This window comes from Aulonocara stuartgranti (genome assembly GCF_965226115.1).
Source record: "Aulonocara stuartgranti genome assembly, chromosome: 13".
NCBI classification, from domain to species: Eukaryota; Metazoa; Chordata; class Actinopteri; order Cichliformes; family Cichlidae; genus Aulonocara; species Aulonocara stuartgranti.
Genome location: NC_138949.1, coordinates 14,568,295 through 14,586,304, shown reverse-complemented (window position 1 = coordinate 14,586,304; position 18,010 = coordinate 14,568,295). Strand labels below are relative to the sequence as shown.

At 39.6% G+C, this 18,010-nt stretch overlaps 1 protein-coding gene across 18 annotated transcripts in view; it reads left to right on the top strand.

Annotated features, from left to right (window-relative positions):
* The window catches only part of LOC309720212 (neurexin-1a-like), a 256,636-nt gene extending 240,942 nt beyond the window's left edge, over positions 1 to 15,694 (top strand). For 13 of the 18 annotated variants that reach the window (XM_082556897.1, XM_082556904.1, XM_082556900.1 and 10 more), the window contains 2 exons: positions 290 to 377; positions 13,823 to 15,694. In XM_082556897.1, the coding sequence (XP_082413023.1) occupies positions 290 to 377; positions 13,823 to 14,127 (393 nt within the window). In that variant the 3' untranslated portion in view covers positions 14,128 to 15,694. The remainder of the gene's footprint in view (positions 1 to 289; positions 378 to 13,822) is intronic. The other 5 variants (XM_082556890.1, XM_082556887.1, XM_082556899.1 and 2 more) reach the window with 1 other exon arrangement.
* The last annotated feature ends 2,316 nt before the right edge of the window (positions 15,695 to 18,010 follow it).

Below are 18,010 nucleotides of genomic sequence, written 5' to 3'. Positions count from 1 at the left end.
ACAGTTGTGCCGTGAACTTCAGCCCCCACTGTTCCCCAATAATCTGATCTCATTTATGTAAAGACAGCGCTTCCTGGAAAGCAGCGTAGCATCTGCTACAGCGCCGGGGAGCTCGTGCCTGTGTTGACAGATGATTTCACCAGTCCAAAAGTTTAGCCACTTGTATTCACATCTCAACTGCCTGGCTCTCTTTAACCTAACCTAACTTGAGTGGGAGTCCTCTCAGCCCATAGATGCAGCTAAGTATTCCGTGCCCTCACCACTCCTCTGTGTAATTCTCTCTTTTCAGACAACTGACGACTTGCTGGTGGCATCAGCCGAGTGTCCAAGCGATGACGAGGACATTGATCCCTGTGAGCCGAGCTCAGGTGGGTTAGGTTAGTCATCTCTTTTTTTTATTCTACTTTTCTCTGGGTGTGTCAGTGTGTCTTTGTGTGTAACAGTTCACCCCCACCAGGGCACTCGAGGCTAATGCGTAGTGTTTAAATGAGAAGATTGGAGTTTAGTTAAAGCTTAAACACTTCTCAGAGGCTGACTGCGTGATACAGCAAGCTGCAGGCAGTCTGTTGGGTCGGGCAGCTCCATTTCTATACAGTAGCTCTTTCAGTAGTTTGTTGGAATCTAAATTATAAATGCAGTAAAATTACTGGTTTTTATTCATGCTGATTAATGTTTTAAGGCATTTTAATGTAACTAGCTTATTTGAATAGATTCAGGGTAGAGATCTATCACTGTCTGACCTTGGAAGATTAAACATTTTGAGAAAGAGATGCTATTTGTTTGTTTTTTGCTACAAGTTTGGTAGGACACATTCACATTTATTTGTTACACTCAGTAGATTTAGTCAGAATGAATGGAGGATCATCTGGCACTATTACTTAGAACTTGTTTAAGTTTTTTCAGTTGTTGCTGTTTTTGTGTGGGTTTTGTTTGCTTGTTTGTTTGTTTGACGATTGTGCTTCATCGTGTCCTGATCTGTGTGGTTTTTTTTTTTAATTGATTCAAAAGCCTGATAATTGTTGCTCCACGACTTCCATCCATCAACATTAACCCACCTAAATTAAATGTTCGGAACAATGCTCTCAAAGAACCTCGTGCCCAAATAAAACACTGCCTTTTTGCGTCAAACCAGCCGCTGTTACTGTGCTTTCATTTAATTTCTTCATCGGCTCACGGCATCTGTTAATAAACTCAAAAAGCAAAAACAAAAAAGGCCACACACACGCACACAGTTGTGATTATCAGACCTGCAGGGCTCCAGCACGTGAAATCAAAGAGGGTAAACCCAGAGAGTTGGGGAAGGCTGATTTTTACAGGTGCAAAGAGTCCCCACTGTTGTTAATTAAATTCTACAGTGGGCAGTGGGAGTTCATCCTGTTGTTTCTCATGCAGTATTGCTCACAATGGCTGCACATAACCACCCTCGGAGTTTGTGATTGAGGCACATGTCATGTGTTGCTCTTCATAAAATAAACAAACACATTTTAGCTTTGGGTTCTGACCGTGTGTGTTGAAGAGCCCCGATAAGTGTACAACAATAATCATAAAAAAAAGGTACCACTTATTGTTCTCCCTGAAATTGAAAATGCTCCTCCCAAACTTTACTCAGACAAATATTATAAATGTGTTTGCTCCCTTAATCTCTTACCTCGCCACACATGGAGGGCAATTAAGCGTAACCTTTGAATGGAAAGATTTTTTAAATGCATTCTGAAGTGATGAGAAGCACAGAGAACAATTAAGTCCAGACCCAAGGCCCCACGCTCCATCTAAATGTGCTATCGATCAGAATGTGGTCATAAAACGTCCACTAAATTAATGTGTGCCCCACAGCAAAGACTATCAACTTTTCTAGTCTGTCCCTCTTCCTGTTCCTTTGGTTTTCTACTAGCGAGATTAACTTTTACCTCGCTTTTCTCCTGCAATACATCAGAGCGATATTCCGATTGGGCAGCATCACAGCAGGTCCTTCCAGGGAACACTGTATCTGCTGCTTCTGAAAAAATACACAGGAGATTGAGCTGTGTACTGATTCACACTCGCATTATGATATTCTGTGACAAGGGCATCTGCCAAAACATCAATTGCATACTGTGTGATGCTTAGGGACACACCCTCCCAGTGCAGAGTATCCCTCTTCTTCTGTGATCACTGAAGGGGATTTGACACCAGAGCTGTGGGCTCCCAGGGTGGCAGCTGTCTAACACCGTATCCTGATTAATATCTACATTCAGAACAATTCACACGCTCTGCCAAGCACATGCCACATCTCCGACAGGGCTGCTGTGCATAAAGAACTGGATACACTGTTGCTGATAAAGTGCTACTTACTCATATTACTGTTCAGCCAGCTCCTTTTAATGACGCCAATAATATATCATTTTTCATGCAACACCTTGACAGCCTCTTCTGTCTGGCATCTCCAAAGGAGTGGCCAGATGCGCATACATTTGATATCTCTCTGTCTTCACAGCGCATGTATGCATACAGCAGGATAATGTTGGTGTATAAGTGATCTACAGAGGTCGAGCTTTGAAAAACATGCTATCTGCAAGCTATCTGTGGTCCAAGGTCAGCTCTAGATCATCCCGCATCTTACTGGAGTCTTGTCCCACAGCAGTCTCTGTCAGTTGTTGAATGACATGAATCAGGTAAACTTACTTATTGCCGAGCTTTATTACTCTTACTTCCGGAAACCATGGAAAGCCATCGCTACCAGCAGAGCTTATCGCCCAGCAGGACTCGGATTAGATCATACTGCACCAAATTGAATCCTCCCCCCTGCTTCTTGAAACCACAGAGGAATACACAAGCCCGTGATGCTGCAGCTCATCTGATCTGTAATAGGAGGATGCTTTGGGACCATGCTTGTACTGGGCAGCCAGTCTCACACAGCTGAATGTCAGCGTAATCCATCTGTTTATGTGATACCTGTTTTTCCGACTTCTTAGAAAGAAAAGTAACAAAACTATCCATAAAGATAAAAAATCCAATTCTCTCATATGTAAATATTGTGTGAATGCTGACGTTTAGCAAAAATTTCCTTCATTTCTTGCGAGAAAATCTTTTAAAGACTGACACAAAGGGTTTTAATTATTTGCTGAAAACACAGATGCAGGTGGGAAAATATTCTCTTGAACAGCGTAGAAAGCTGCCACTGATTATTCTGCACCAAGTTTTCATGGTGAAAGTTAATGAAAGAGGTTGTTGCTGAGCTACATGAAGTCAGATGAAACGGATGTCTCTTACCTACCAGCTCCAGTTCATTGGCACCATGCAGGCTGTTGATGGAGGGCAGCTGCTGCAGAGTGACCCATATCCAAGGTTGCATGATTACATGCCGGAGCTGCCTTTTTTCCTCATTTTTCCTCCTCTGAGAGAACAATCCATGATTAAAATTAGCAGCTGTTTAAAATGAGTTAAATTCTTGTTACCAGATTTGATAGGATTGTTTTACCCGTACCACCTTTTGGTTGAAAGCAAGTAAAGCAAAGTTTGTGCACTGTGTAAAATGTAATAAAAACTGAATGCAATGATTTGCAAATCTGATAAACCCATATTTTATTCACAATAGGGTATGGGAAACATATTGAATGGTTAAAGTGAGAAATCTTCCGTCTTTATGAGAAATATTAGCTCATTTTGAATTTGATGGCAGCTAGATATCTCAAGTGAGCGGGGCTGGGGGGCCAACAAAAGGCTGGAAATGTTCTCTTGAGTAGTAAAAAAACAGCTGGAGAAAAATTTTGTAGTTAATTAGATTTTTTGTCAACAGGTCAGTAACATGATTGGCTTTCTTAAGGAGGCAGATTTTCTCCAATCTATAAAAACCAATACCTACAATAATAATAATTCTGAATAATATACATCGGTAAAGTAAATAATTAAAACTAAGAGTTAAAGCCGACCATGAACATTGGATGCCCATGATCTTCAGTCCCTCAAGCACCGCATTAAAAATCGACATGATTTTGTCACAGAAATCAATGCGTGGGTTTAGGAACAAATCCATAAATCGTTGTTCGCCATTGTTAAACACAGTTGTTTGTGCTATCCATAAACACAGGTTAAAGCTTCGTCATACAGAAAAGAAGTCATATATGAACACCATCCAGAAATCCGGGTCTGCTTGCACATCTGGAAAAGACTTAACAATACAGTTTTTAGAGACATGCATGTCTGTCAATATATGCTCCCATTCAGACCATGTCTTATTCAAGGAAGGCGTTACATATTTTATCAAGTGGATTCTCAGACTATATACTGCATCTATTACAACAGCGTGGCTTCACAGCAGAAGAGTCCAGCAGCTGGACTGTCCTGCCTGCAGCCCAGATCTTTCATCATTTTAAAACATTTGGCATATCATGAAATGAAAAATTCAGCAAAGAAGATCCAGGACTGTTGAGCAGCTGGAATCTTGAATCAGACAAAATGAGACTGCCATCAAATCCAAAATAACCTCTCTTCACGTCATTACCTACTGGCTTTTTTTTTTTTTTTTTTACATTAATCCAACTTTTTTTGAATTGGAGACATGCATGTTGAGAAATTGATAATGTAAAATGTTTGACATGTAGCATTTAAAATATATTTTTTAAGTAAAGGGGTGTGAGGATTAATCCTAATTTCAAATTAAATAGGTTTACTGCACTTATAATAGAGCCAGATTATAACATAAGTCTGTGTTCTATGTCAGCACAGTAAATAATGAAGATAATGCTCGCAGCAAGCCGTTGTACCCTAACGTAAAAGCAGGTGGAAACATCTAGCTTGTTGGTAAGAAAATACTTTGTTTCAATTTTAGATTATTCTTCTGTTTCCAATCTGAACCTAAGCTAACTGGCTGTCAAATGTAGCATTATACTTCCCAAAGTATGTTTATTATTACACAAAATAGCTGTTTCATATTAAGCTACAATTGGCTGTTTTCTTCATGCAGCTTTAAGCGTACGACCCAATAAAATCTAACTATTCCTTAGTGGCCCATAGAAATCAATACCAGCTTTGAAATTGACTCCCTTAATTATTACTTGAGAACAAAGCCCCCCCTCCATACCTCATAATGAATAAATGATGGAGGAAAACATGAGGAAGTTTCTCTTACACCTGACAGAATATACAATGTTTCCTCTGAAGTTTGGATTCTCTGATCCCTGACTTCTAATGGTTTTTTTTCCTTTCTTTTGAGAGAGTGCACAAAAGTAGACGGATATAGACGGATATATCCAAACACTCGACGCCTCAGCTGGATGTTTATCTTTTAAACCCGTGCACCTTTATTTTTCCACCATTATACCGTCATTAATTATGCAACATGCAATCATGTAAAATGTGATTTGTATGAAAGAGAAAAGCCCCCCCCCCCCCCCAACATTATCTAGGTTCATACCATCAGCCTCAGTGAGACTTGTGGTATGTGCAGACCTTTGCTTTTCACACATAATCTTTGAGTGCTTTTATTCTCTGCTAGAAATAGCCTTTTTCTGCACATTGCCCATAGGCAGGTTAAGGTTAATCATCTCTAGTTTCCTCTTCTCTCTATGCGTGCTCATCTTTTTTTTTTTTTATCCTCAAGCATTCTGCAGTGACATTAGCGGCTGCTAATGTGTTTGACATTTTGTTGTAATAGATTTAATTTATGGTTGGGGAAACAATACATAGAGTAAACCAATAAATCAAACGGTAAATGAATACTCTCTTTAACCCCATGGCAATGACTGGAATGCACCCAGACAGGAGGAAAAAAATTAGAGTAAATTATTGTTTTAAAAGTAGCTGTGAGATTAATGAAACATTAAGAGCACTGTGCTGGCTTAAGAGGTCACTGCCCACATTTAATAGGTTATTCAATCATACCCAGCTGGAACTCTGTGTGTGTTCATTTCTCCCTTTGCTGAATACAGTGTCATGCACCTTGCATGCCAGACTGCCACTAGCAGAGATGGTTTAACTAATGGAAAAAAAAGGCCTTTTTTCAAAACCGGAGGCCTATTGAACGTGGTCGTAGCTCACAGCCGGGAACAACGCCGATGACCTTCAAGCATCACGTCTACTCTTTTTGCCAACATGTTGCTGTTATTTTCCTATAGTCTGCTACTTTCTGCAGACAGCCTTATGGAATTTTGCCATTTTTGTTTTTCTTGCACTCTTTCACTGCGGATTATGCCATTCAAGTCTTCTCTCTACATCCTATTTTAAATGAAGTGTGTTCTGAGAGAAAACAGGATTTCACACTTACTGTCAGTCTTTCTCTTTACTGATCCCACCGTATTTATATTTTCAATTACTTTTATTTTTTTTCACCGTTCATCTTTCTGGTGTGCTGACATTGATGATAACACATTGTGTCTGTTTATGAGTCTAAGTAGGGCATGAAAGACTTTGCTAACCAAGAAAAGAAAAGTTGCTCAGTTAAAGGCCAGTTATCGAAATAGTAAAAGCAACTAAGACATTACAAATATTAATAAAAAATGTACCAGTCTGGAAAATGCTTGTAAAGATTATCTCATCTTTACATGCATTTGATATTTTTGTTGACCTGCTGTCTAACAACTGTATCACTTAATCTGACTAAAGGTGGTCATTAAGTTGTTGTGGGGATAAGAAATAGTCTCTAGTAAAACATATGGACAGTTTTCTGAAAAAAGTTTTTCCTCCACTTCCTAATTTCTTATTTCAAGTTTAAGATCTTCAGAGATTTTTGAACATTCGAAAGATAACACAGATAACCCAAGTAAATACAAAATGCAGTTTTTACATGATTTGATTCATTAATGGGAAAAGTACCCTAATGCCACGTTTGACTGGTGTTCTTGTTTATAGCAGGTGTAGCAGGAAGTAAACCGTCCAAATAGTTGAGCTTTTGTCTCGCCACTCTACAGAATATTTTGCCAAAAAATTTTTGGCAAATGAGCCTTTGTGTCCTTTTTTAGTCAGCAGTGGTTTTCACCTTGAATCTCTCCCATGGATTTCATTTTTTGCCTAGTCTTGTTCATATTGTTGAATCATGAACTCTGACCTTAATTGAAGTGTCAGGCCTGCGTTCTTTTATGACATCAATGTGCTCCAGCAGTAATTTTGCTAGGTAATTTTGGCAGGTAGGTGAACCTTCCCACTCCTGGGAAGTGAGTTGCTTTTTGAGATCTTTCAGCCCATCTCACTATTGTTTAAATGATTTCGTGATTCAGCAGATCTGACAGTTATCAGTCCTGGGTGTGGCTAGTGAGAATGAACTCTTCTGTCCAACAATGTGGTTAATCACAGTTTTTGTGCACACAGTTGTCATAGCAGCTTGTGTCTACATATTTAAAACTGTTTGTGTTATCATCATGAAACAAAATACAGGTATGAACACAATGACACAATGTTACCTAGCTATAGAGCCATAAGTAAGTAGGTATAGAGCCCGAGACCTCATAGCCTGACACTATAGAACTCTACCTCTCTAATCAAGAGATGAACTCCAGACTTGTGACATTAAAGCTGAGTAAGCTTAGTCGTCTTCTTTCATCTTGCCTTTTTAGTGGAATCCCTCTTGGCAAAGGCTTAAACTGCATCATACCTTTTAGTGGGGTTAAATCAAACACCTTTTTAATAATTCTCACTTCATTTCATGCTCACTCAGCTCTCAGTTCATCATCCACCATCAGCGTGCGCAGAGCCACTTCAGACTCATATATGCAAGCTGTCATGAGGTATACTGCCAGCATGTCACAAGTACAGGGTGGCTTGCATCACTTCTTGAGGACACTCCGATAATTAAAGAGGCAAGAGGGATTTAATAAATGTTTTGGCTCTGCTGCAGTTGATACAGTGACCTGTCTGCAAAATGATCCCCGGCTATATGACAACTCTGACAGCTCATGATTATAGCTGGATATGTGAAGTAAGAAGATGGTATAACACTAATCTGGCTGAATAACAGCACTGTGTCACTGAGCATGCCAATAGCTGTAAGCCTGGTTGATCTGAAGGCAAACCTGCAGCCACACCTCCCTAAGCCCTCAACGATGCATGATGTGTTGCTCATGTTGTCAGCTGTTGCAGTTTGCGGATGGCCAAGTTTACACAAAATCTCTTTTCGCTAGTTTCTTGATAAAAAATAAAAATTACTTCATTCTTTGATTCATTTCCATTGGAGCATTAACACAGCCTTGCCATTGTGCATCCGCTTAGAAAAAAAGCTTTATCCTTGTCTACCCTGCACAACCCTTTAAAGCCATTAGCAACAAAAGCTAATGAAAGGTCAAGCCCGGCCTGTCTGTTCAATATATTCTGAATAATCTTGGTTGCTCCATTACCTCTCAACAAGTCTTACAGACACCTGAAGTAAACCCACCCCCTGCTGTGCTTTTCCTTCATCTATGGCCCCCATCAGCCTGCCCTGTTGCAAATTACCAAACAAATGAACCCTTTCGCTGGAGACAAATGAGGAAAAATAGTCTTTGAAGAGGACCATTTATTCAAATCCCACCTGACAGTGCAAAATCTCTGATCCCATTTCTCTCCTTGAGCGCATGTGGCACAAAGAAGTCAGGCAAAGAGAAGTAGAATCACATCAGGCATTTCTCCGGCTTTTAAATGACATTTTCCTATGCGTCAGTGCTAATATCTTCAAGAGGCAAGCTCATATATCCATACTGAAGGATGCAGGCAGAATTAAGAGAAGAGATGCAATCAAATAAAGCCCGAAGAAAGAAAAGCATCAAAGTCTTCAAAGTCGCTTTGCACTGTTTATTAACACTGCACGGCAAAGTGTTAATAGCCAGGCTGTTTCTTTTCTTCCACTAAAACTCATGTATCAAGGTCACATATAAAATCTTTGCTTCTTTGTTCAGTTTTTATTTTATTTATTTACTTTTTTGTGCATCTCCTCTCGAGAACTCTCTGGTGAAAGCGAATGATTTGTGACTAAATAACTAGAACATTAACTGTTGTCCTTGTAAATAAAACAGCAAAGACTATATGATGGTCTTGCTCTGGGATGAGACGTAGAGGAGAGAGTTATTCTGGCAGCTTTTACCCAACTGCAATCCTTCAAAAGTTAACCCCCCTGAGTTTACCTCCATCGCTTCACAAGCACACCCCTGCAATGCTGCCATGAAGCTAGACACACTTTAAGGTCATTTTCCCCATGTCTAATTTTACCCTTGGGTGCGCTCGAGTAGAGCTCATAAGAGCAGCCATCATTTTAAACACTTGTTTCAGTTGCTATTTCTTTCTCAGTTTATGTGCCTTCATTCTGAGATGATGGAGTGCTAATGAACAGACAGGCAGATGCATTTTGACTGAGGTCCTTTTGGGGTTTTCTCAATGGCCTTGGGTCTGGGACATTACTTTATCTGAACTCCACTTGAGTTCAGGCGCACTGTAGGGCAGGGGCACAGTCAGGCACATGGGTAACAAATGAGCTGCATCACTGTGTTAAAGGCAGTCTAGTAGACTGTGTAAGATCCCATCAGGTGGCTATTTGATAGACAGTGCTGAGACTAAAGGTGAAATAAAGAGCTACTGTAAATGCTAATAGCTTTAGACAAAACATGGTTGTGTCAGCACTGTGCTAAATTTAGTGCTAACCTTTGACTGGTCAGCTCTCTGCACCATAAAAGTATTGAGTTCTTACGAGCTGTAAGAGTGGCGCCAACAGATCAGAAGAGTCCTAGTAAATTTTAAATACTGCGCAGAGCACCCAGAATTTAGGAACACAAACATACCACAGTCATGGAGGGTGAGGGGGAATTTAAGCTAGCATTTTTCTTCATATTATAATTTTTATATAAGCAAATTAAAGGAGAATTATGGGCTGTATGTCCCGATCCCAAAAAATGAAGGCCAACAATTATTTTATTATTTCTTTGGGGCATTTTAATTCATTTATGTAGTTATTTTTTTTTCCACTTAGTTTCATTTTTGGGGGGCTGTTGTAGCCCTCCATAGAAAGATTTCCATTAATGTTGAAGTAAATGAGTAGCTCATTTAACCCACTTATTTTACTTTTTCAGTGATGAAAGACGGATTGTGGTCAGTTAATTGAGAGCTTTCCAATGTAAAGTCGCTGTGAGAGCTCAGCCTGTGGGGAGCCAATCAACAGATCCTGGCAAGAGGAAATAACAAAGCCTAGAGCTGGAGGTGTTAGATCACACAAGGAAGAACAGCGCGCCATGATACTTTTGGCACATGGTTCACTCCTGATGTAGCAGTCTGAGGCTGCCTCCCTCCCGAACCAGCCGAGGTCTCATATAAAACTCTAGAGTGCCACATCAAGACCTCTATCCTCCATCAACCTGCTATGTCATCTACACTTTCAACTTTTTTGACCCTGAACAAAGGATAGATAGCACATATGAAAGTAACTCACCGTTAATGCCCGTGCGATGGTTTGCTTGGGACGAGCCGTGTCAACCAGTGGCTTTTGCCCACAAGGCGAGAGCATTCTTCACACCTGTCTGCAAGGATAAGTGGGCTTGTCACAAGCAGAGCTAATCTGTTGCAACGCTCAGTCACATTCAATCCCCCATTGGTACTCTCTGCTTGTCCTTGAATGTCGGATAGCATTGGAAGCATACTTGGGCCGCTGATCAGTCTAACCATGCTGGAAAACATGTCAATGAAGAGGAGCAGCATCTTTGCATCTGATAGACAGCTTGGGGAACTTTTGCCCTTTGCAGTTTACACTTTTTTGTGCCCTTTAGTCCAATATTTTCCTAAAATAGACATACCTGATAGAGGTTGAGCACGAGCAAATAGAACGCCATTCGAAGTCATTGTTTGTCTGAGAATTCAACTGTCACTCAAGAGGAGATATGGGAGTAATCAAAAAGTGCTTTATTTCCAAAGCCATCGACAATGAGTAAAGGCACAAGAGAGAGAACAATGATAAGAGCTAGCAGAGACATAAGGAGAGCTGTATTATAGCTTGGATAGCATTCAGAAAATGAAGTGGGTTTGCTGATGTGCTATCACTCTCATATTCACAGGAGGATCCCTGGTAGTAGGATGCTTTCAGTGTTATAAAAGACCGACATCACTGTGTAACAATAGTCAAAGAAATATGTAGAAGAAGAACAAGAATAGTTTGCAGATAGGTCAATGCAAAGTAAATCCACCCCCCAACCCCCATTTTATTGTTAGGCTTGTCCAACAGCATCGATAATAATCCTATTTAGAGTTACTGCGTACGATTGGTTTCTCCTTCACTGAATTCTTTTTCAGTGTCCTATTTGCTAATGCTCACAGAAGTACATTGTCATTAAATAAGGGTCTGATAAGATAGGAAGAAGTGATTATGACAAACTTCAACACAATAAAACTCTGCTATCCTTTTTATTTTCCTTTTGATGTAAAATCGTTGCTCTGCGCTGTATTCTTGAATAGGAAGAGTTACTTATGTGGAAATATTTCTGTGAAGGATTGAAATTATGAAGACACAGTGTTGCAGTTTCTGTTTTAGAATAACATTTCTTTCTAAAGTTGGTTTGATTGTATTAAAGCTAATGAATGCATTTTATTTCTTAAACCAAAATATAAAAAAATAAATAAGTGAAGACAGTAGGACAACAAAGTAGGACATGAAAGACAGCACACGTATGACCAATTTCAAACTCTTTTCTCGACTTTATTATGCAGCGGTCCCTCGTTTATTCGTTCTAAAAATTACGTTCTAAAAATAACCCGCACTAGGTGAAATCCGCAAAGTAGCCAAGTTTATTTTTTACAATTATTGTAGATGTTTTAAGACTGTAAAACCCCCTCACTACACACTTTATACAGTTTTCTCAGACAGGCATGAACATTTTCACACTTTTCTCTCTTGTTTAAACTCTCAAAGTTCAAACCTTGGTAGAAAAATAAGTCCAGTATTACAGAATGAAACCAAAGATCAAACCATGTGACGCAGATGTGTCTGTGTCAATCAGGACACAGAACACAATACACAAGTTAAAAAAAAAACAACAAAAAAAAACGAAGCATGCAAAATTGCACAAAAAAAATCCGCAAAACAGCGAGGCCGCGAAAAGTGAACCGCGTTATAGCGAGGGACCACTGTGTTTAAATCTTTTATAAGAATTGTACTTGCCAAAGAATTGAATATCCCGTGATGTTCTGATCAATATTGCCATTGCTGTTCATGTGAGCATAAATGGCAACTAATATAAGCATCGCTAATGTTTCAATGTATAATTACTTCTCATTAGAAAGTATCAGTATATCATCTTTAAATGGCATTGTGAGCTCTTCATCTAATAGTTACAGTGACGTGTATAATATGAATAAAAGACATAAATAAACATAGAGAAACATCAGTGTGAAGCAAACTTCTACTTTTCATTTAAATGCGAGGTTATACGATAGCGACAATGAAAACCTACAGTAGGAATAAATGTGAACTGACTACTTTACCATTTGCATTACGTAACAAACTGGCCCCTTATATCAACACATATGATTCTGTGTGTTACAGCATAGTCACTGCATCATTTCATAAGTGCTGCAAGAAGCAGCAACAAAGTGGAAAATCTGCAAAGCTTGCTAAAATAAAACCCCAAAAAACTGCCCAGTCAACACAGAGGAGCCATTTGAGCCCTTCATCTCCACACATCTATGTTTGTTTCTGTTATTGTTAGTTTGTCCACTGGAAATAAAAACAGAAACTTAACATCTTCTCATCAAGATCACTACGATCTAAACACAGCTGTAAATCCCTGAGATATTTTCTCCCGATCCAGTCTAAACAGATTGCTTTCATTTCCAAATGTTAGCATTAAGTGTTTGGATTTCACAATTGCAACAAAGAGGGGCTTAACCAGAAATGATGACTGCTACAAAAACACACAGAGAGATGTGCCAGGAGGACTGAATGATATCGGGGAGGGGGGGACTGACATGTTTTCAAAATAGCACCACCAAAGAAGTCGAGACAGCCTTTGGCAAAAATCTGCTGATTCAATTGAAGAATTGTTTCTTTCTGAAAGATTTATTTTCAGAGACTGTGAGACAGTCATGCTGCTCGGATGAATGCTGAATGTTGGAAGTATGGCTTGTTCATTCATGACTATGCTGTAAAGCATGTAATGAGTTGTGAGCTTCCCTGCGATTGATTAACACATTAGTCGTCTTGTCAGTATTACTTTTGAATTTAGAAAATCTCTTTTTTTTTATATATCCATCTATCCATTCACTTAACCACTTATCCAACTGTTGTTATGGGCGAAGTGCCGCCTGTCTTAGTTATCGTAGCTTGTAAAAAAATTCCCATATTCCCAGTATAACATTTAGACATCCTCTATAGGCAGAGGAGAAGGTTAGAAAGGTCAAGTGCTATATTGAAGTCTACAAAAAATCCCTGGCTCTTTTGAAGGTTCTTCTTAGGGTTGCATTTCATTGTAACTTCTTTGGTAATTTTGTGACCATGTAAAGTGTTGCCTTTAAAATATGCTCGGGGTATTTGTGTCTTATTTAACAGTCAGAGTCGTTTTGAAGTCTTTTGGCCATCACAATGGGATATTAAACGCTTAAAGTGTCAGATCACGCTGCAGAAAGACATTCGCTGGGACCCCTTATCTTTGCCATTATATGCCATTTCATTCTATTGTGCTCTATTCATTGTCTGACTGCACGCTTTTCTATTTGATGGGAAAGCCATTTAAGCCAGCATGTACTTTGAAAATCGTCAGTCTTGATGTCTATTATATTTGGGATATTCATTTGTACATGCAGATAGAAAAATGCATGCTCTCATTCATTACACCAATACGGTCAAAGTAATGATGAAACATAAAACATGGCTTTTTTGCAGTAATCTTGTTTTTTTGTCTTGCAGCCAATCCCACTGGTGCTGGACCAAAGGGTTACCCAGGAACACAGGAGGTCTTCCGGGAGTCGAGCAGTACTACGGGGATGGTGGTCGGCATCGTAGCAGCAGCGGCGCTGTGCATTCTCATCCTGCTTTATGCTATGTATAAATACCGGAACAGAGACGAAGGCTCCTACCATGTAGACGAGAGTCGTAACTACATCAGCAACTCGGCACAGTCCAACGGAACCGTGGTCAAAGAGAAACAGGTCAACACAGCGAAAACCTCGAGCAAGAACAAGAAGAACAAGGACAAGGAGTACTATGTGTGATTGTCAAAGCTCTGGTCTTTGTCAGGCCAACGTAAACATTTATCAAAAAGACAAATCAGGACTTGTGTAATATAACAACAAATACAAACATTATTTAGTCATTCCCCCCCCATAAGACAATGCTCTGAAAAGCTGAAAAAAAAACATGGTAAATAAAAAAAATTAAAAAATAAACTTTCTTCAGTCTTAAACACTGGACAGAAAGTACTGAGGTTAAAAGACTGGAGGAAAAATGGGTCTGCCAACAATTAAAAATGAACTAAATACATATCTAACATGTCAGCAAAACACCATTAACCCATCTGTGACTTGTTCTTTGGCCACGATAATGTGATCGAACTCCCGTGTTTCTGGAGGAGCACAGATGCACTTTGCAAATGGAGTGACAGCATAGCAGACTTAACGTTCCATTTCCATTGCCTGTGTTTGTGTTGCTGGGACTTTTTCTAGGTAAAATGGCACAATGCATAAATAAATACATACATTAAAATATGCCAAACATTTATGAAGAGGATGAAGAGGAATTAAAAAAAAAAAATCAATCACATGACGTTTAAGCCAGAGACGAGGAATCAGCCAAAAGTCCTCACGGTAGAGGCAGAGATGGCCTGCAAAGACTATTACCTGGCAGGCAGGGCTGCTGCAGTGCAAAGATGAGAACAGATGGCAGCTTCTCTTGAAGACTTTGGTTTAAAAGAATATGTGAGTTGTGCCAGGAAGAAATCTGGAGGCCTTCGTTTTCACATTGTGTGAACTCAAAGGAGAGACTTCGCTCAGAATCCCGCAGATGTCTCAACGGTGATCATTCAGGAGCCATGCACGCAAAATTATCTTATTACAGTACATATGTTTATATACAATACAACCACATCTATATGTGCTTTCTGGACTGTGACAAAGTGGTGTTTTATAGCCTGTTGTATAGATGATGCAAACTATAACTGCTCCTCAGCCGTTTTGGAATAAAACCTTTAAAAAAAGGACAAAAAGAAGACATAAATGTTATTAAGTGTTGCTAGACATAGAAGATTTTATGAGGACATCTGCATTTTGTTTTTGTTTTTTCAGTTGGATAATAATTTGAATCTCTCCCTGTTTTTACATGTGTTCCTATATAGTTTTTATACAAATTCCAACCTGGACCAGTAACAGCCTAACCTGAAACCTGCACAAGCTGTTGATAGCGGAGATGTGTGACAACTTGTGTGGCTCTCTTTTAAGGATCCTGGTAGAATCACTGCCTTCCTGCTCAATCCTGACTTACATGAGTGAGAATGAAGACCTAGAATATGAGTGTTGATGATGATGATGATGATGATGATGGATGATGCCAGTGATAAAGATAAATTAACTTGCTGTGTGTGTGTGTTTTCCAAGTGGTATTATAAGATTGTCCAGTGTGCGCTTGGGATGACACAAAACCAGAGGAGAATAGCTCAAATAAGTCTCCATTTCAACTGTTCTGTGTTTGTTCTGTCATTCTGTCAGTCAATTCTGCTTTCCAGAGACCTGTACTTGGAATGAGTATGAGGAAAAATGACCATGAACTATAAATGATGATCATGAATTCTCTTTGTTTGCTCCTCTTTTTATTTCTTCAAGCATTTCATGTTCAGTTGAACTTCTTCTTGTACTCCACATCAAAATGAGTCATAAAAATGAGGGTTTTTTTTTTTTTTGAAAAATCAAATGAATAAAATATGACTGAAGTGAACTTAAAACCAGACTATGGATAAAATGTGTCAGAGCTACATGCAGGTATTATGACTTTCATTTTGTCATCAGGCAAGCACTCTTTACATCATTAAATGAGTGCTACACCGATTGGACTCCTAGAACACTGTCTACTCATGACGGACGACCTTTTAAAACTTTTGTTCCTCTTATCTTGATCCTTGTCAAATCCGGGGAGGGGGCGACATTACTCACAATCCAACTCAGGTGTGTTATAGTAGGAGTCGCTAATGTCGCCATATTCAAGCAGAAATGACTCAGTGGCTATTTGATCTAGTAAGCTCCCTTCTATCTAAATATGCACCGATTGTTTTTCAGTTTGACATTTGCAGTCAACTCTGAGTCAAGGGCATCCATTGTTATTTATCAGCTACAAAAAGCTGGCAGCAACCGCCAGCTTGAAAAATTCACCAATGCAGAAGTACTAAAAAATGCAGGATCTAAGTTTCTACATTATATTGCCAAAATTATATTGCCTTCAAGCGCATATGAACTTGAGTGACATCCCATTCTAATCTATAGGATTTAATGTTAGCCCACCCTCTGCAGCTATAACAGCTTTAACTCTTCTGGGAATGCTTTCCAAAAGGTTTAGGAGTGTGTTTACGAGAATTTTTGACCATTCTACTAGAAGCACATTTTTGAGGTCAGACACAAGAAGACCTTGCTCACAGTCTCCACTCAAATTAATCCCAGAGGTGTTTTGTCGGGTTGAGGTCAGGACTGTGCATGCTAGTCAAGTTCTTCCACACCAAACTTGCTAATCCTCGTCTTTATGGACCTTGCTTTGTGCACTGGTCTGCAGTCATGTTGGAACAGTGAGGGGGCCATCCCCAAACTTTCATGCTCACTCAAAGTTGGGAGCATGAACTAGAACTAACGGACCGAGCCCAACTCCTGAAAACAACCCCACGCCACAACCCCCCCTCCAGCAAACTTTACACTTGCAGAGTGCAGTCAGACAAGTACGGTTTCCATCTGGAAATGGCCAAACCCGGACTCATCCATTGGATTGCCAGATGGAGAAGTTTGATTTGTTACTCTAGAGAACACATCTCCACTGCTCTACTGTCCAGTGGTGGCATAGGTTACGGGATCCGATGCTTTGCATTGTGCTTGGTGATGCAAGACTTGGAGGCAGCTGTTCACAAATGGAAACCCATTCCATGAAGGTCACATGGAGGTCTTTTTAGTACCTGCTCGGCTGAGGTTCCAAGCAAGCTGAGTGGATCTACAATTGTGACATCAACAGAATGCATACCACCGATTGGCCAGTAAATAGCATTGCTTGATGATTCCTTCTCCCAAACCACATTTTTTAAACCTGGCAGTGAGAAAAATTACAGCACAAAAACCATCACTGAGTCTCTTTGTCATGCTAGTCTCCGAGTATGACAAAGCCATAGAACGAGCAGCAGGTAGACCTTCCCCTCGATGTCTTCCATTATTGTGTTGTGTTTGTGTACATCCTGGACTTTTATAGAGGTTGTACTCAATAGTAATGGAAAATGACAGAAACCGAGTAGAGTCAAGTCAAGTCAAGCTGGGTACGTACTAGTGGAAAAGAAACTTAGGACCTCCCCAGTTCAAGTCACTAAGCTTAACCTCTGGTGCCTTCTGAAGCGATGTGCTTACAAATATTATGACCTCTTGTGTAGTTAGATGTACTAGCAGTGCTTTCTAACACTTCGTTTGTTGTCAGACTCGTTGCAGAAAGTGTCACCACGTCCATCTTCAAATGCTGCTTAGCACTTATTTTGAAGAGTTATCAAAATTAACTTTAAACTCGATGTTCATCAAGACATAAAATGAACTGCATGTATAGAATCACCAACATTTAAAAAAGTTTCAACAAAATAAAGTTTAAAATGTAATACATTTATATTGTTTGCATCTTAGAAGCCTTGCTTCCTCCACCACAGCTATGATGGTGGTGGAATATATATTATAGTTCAGGATTATGTGAGTGACACATCTCTCTCTTTTAATATCTGTGATGTTACTTAGTAATAATAGTTATTGGCAGATATGCAGGTTTTTTTCCCCACATTTGACTTGTCACATTTTTCTCAGTATGCAGCCGTATGTCTGCAAGGCTCTAAACAGATTTTGTTATGTAAAATTGGTGGAACTACTCTTCAAGCAGGAG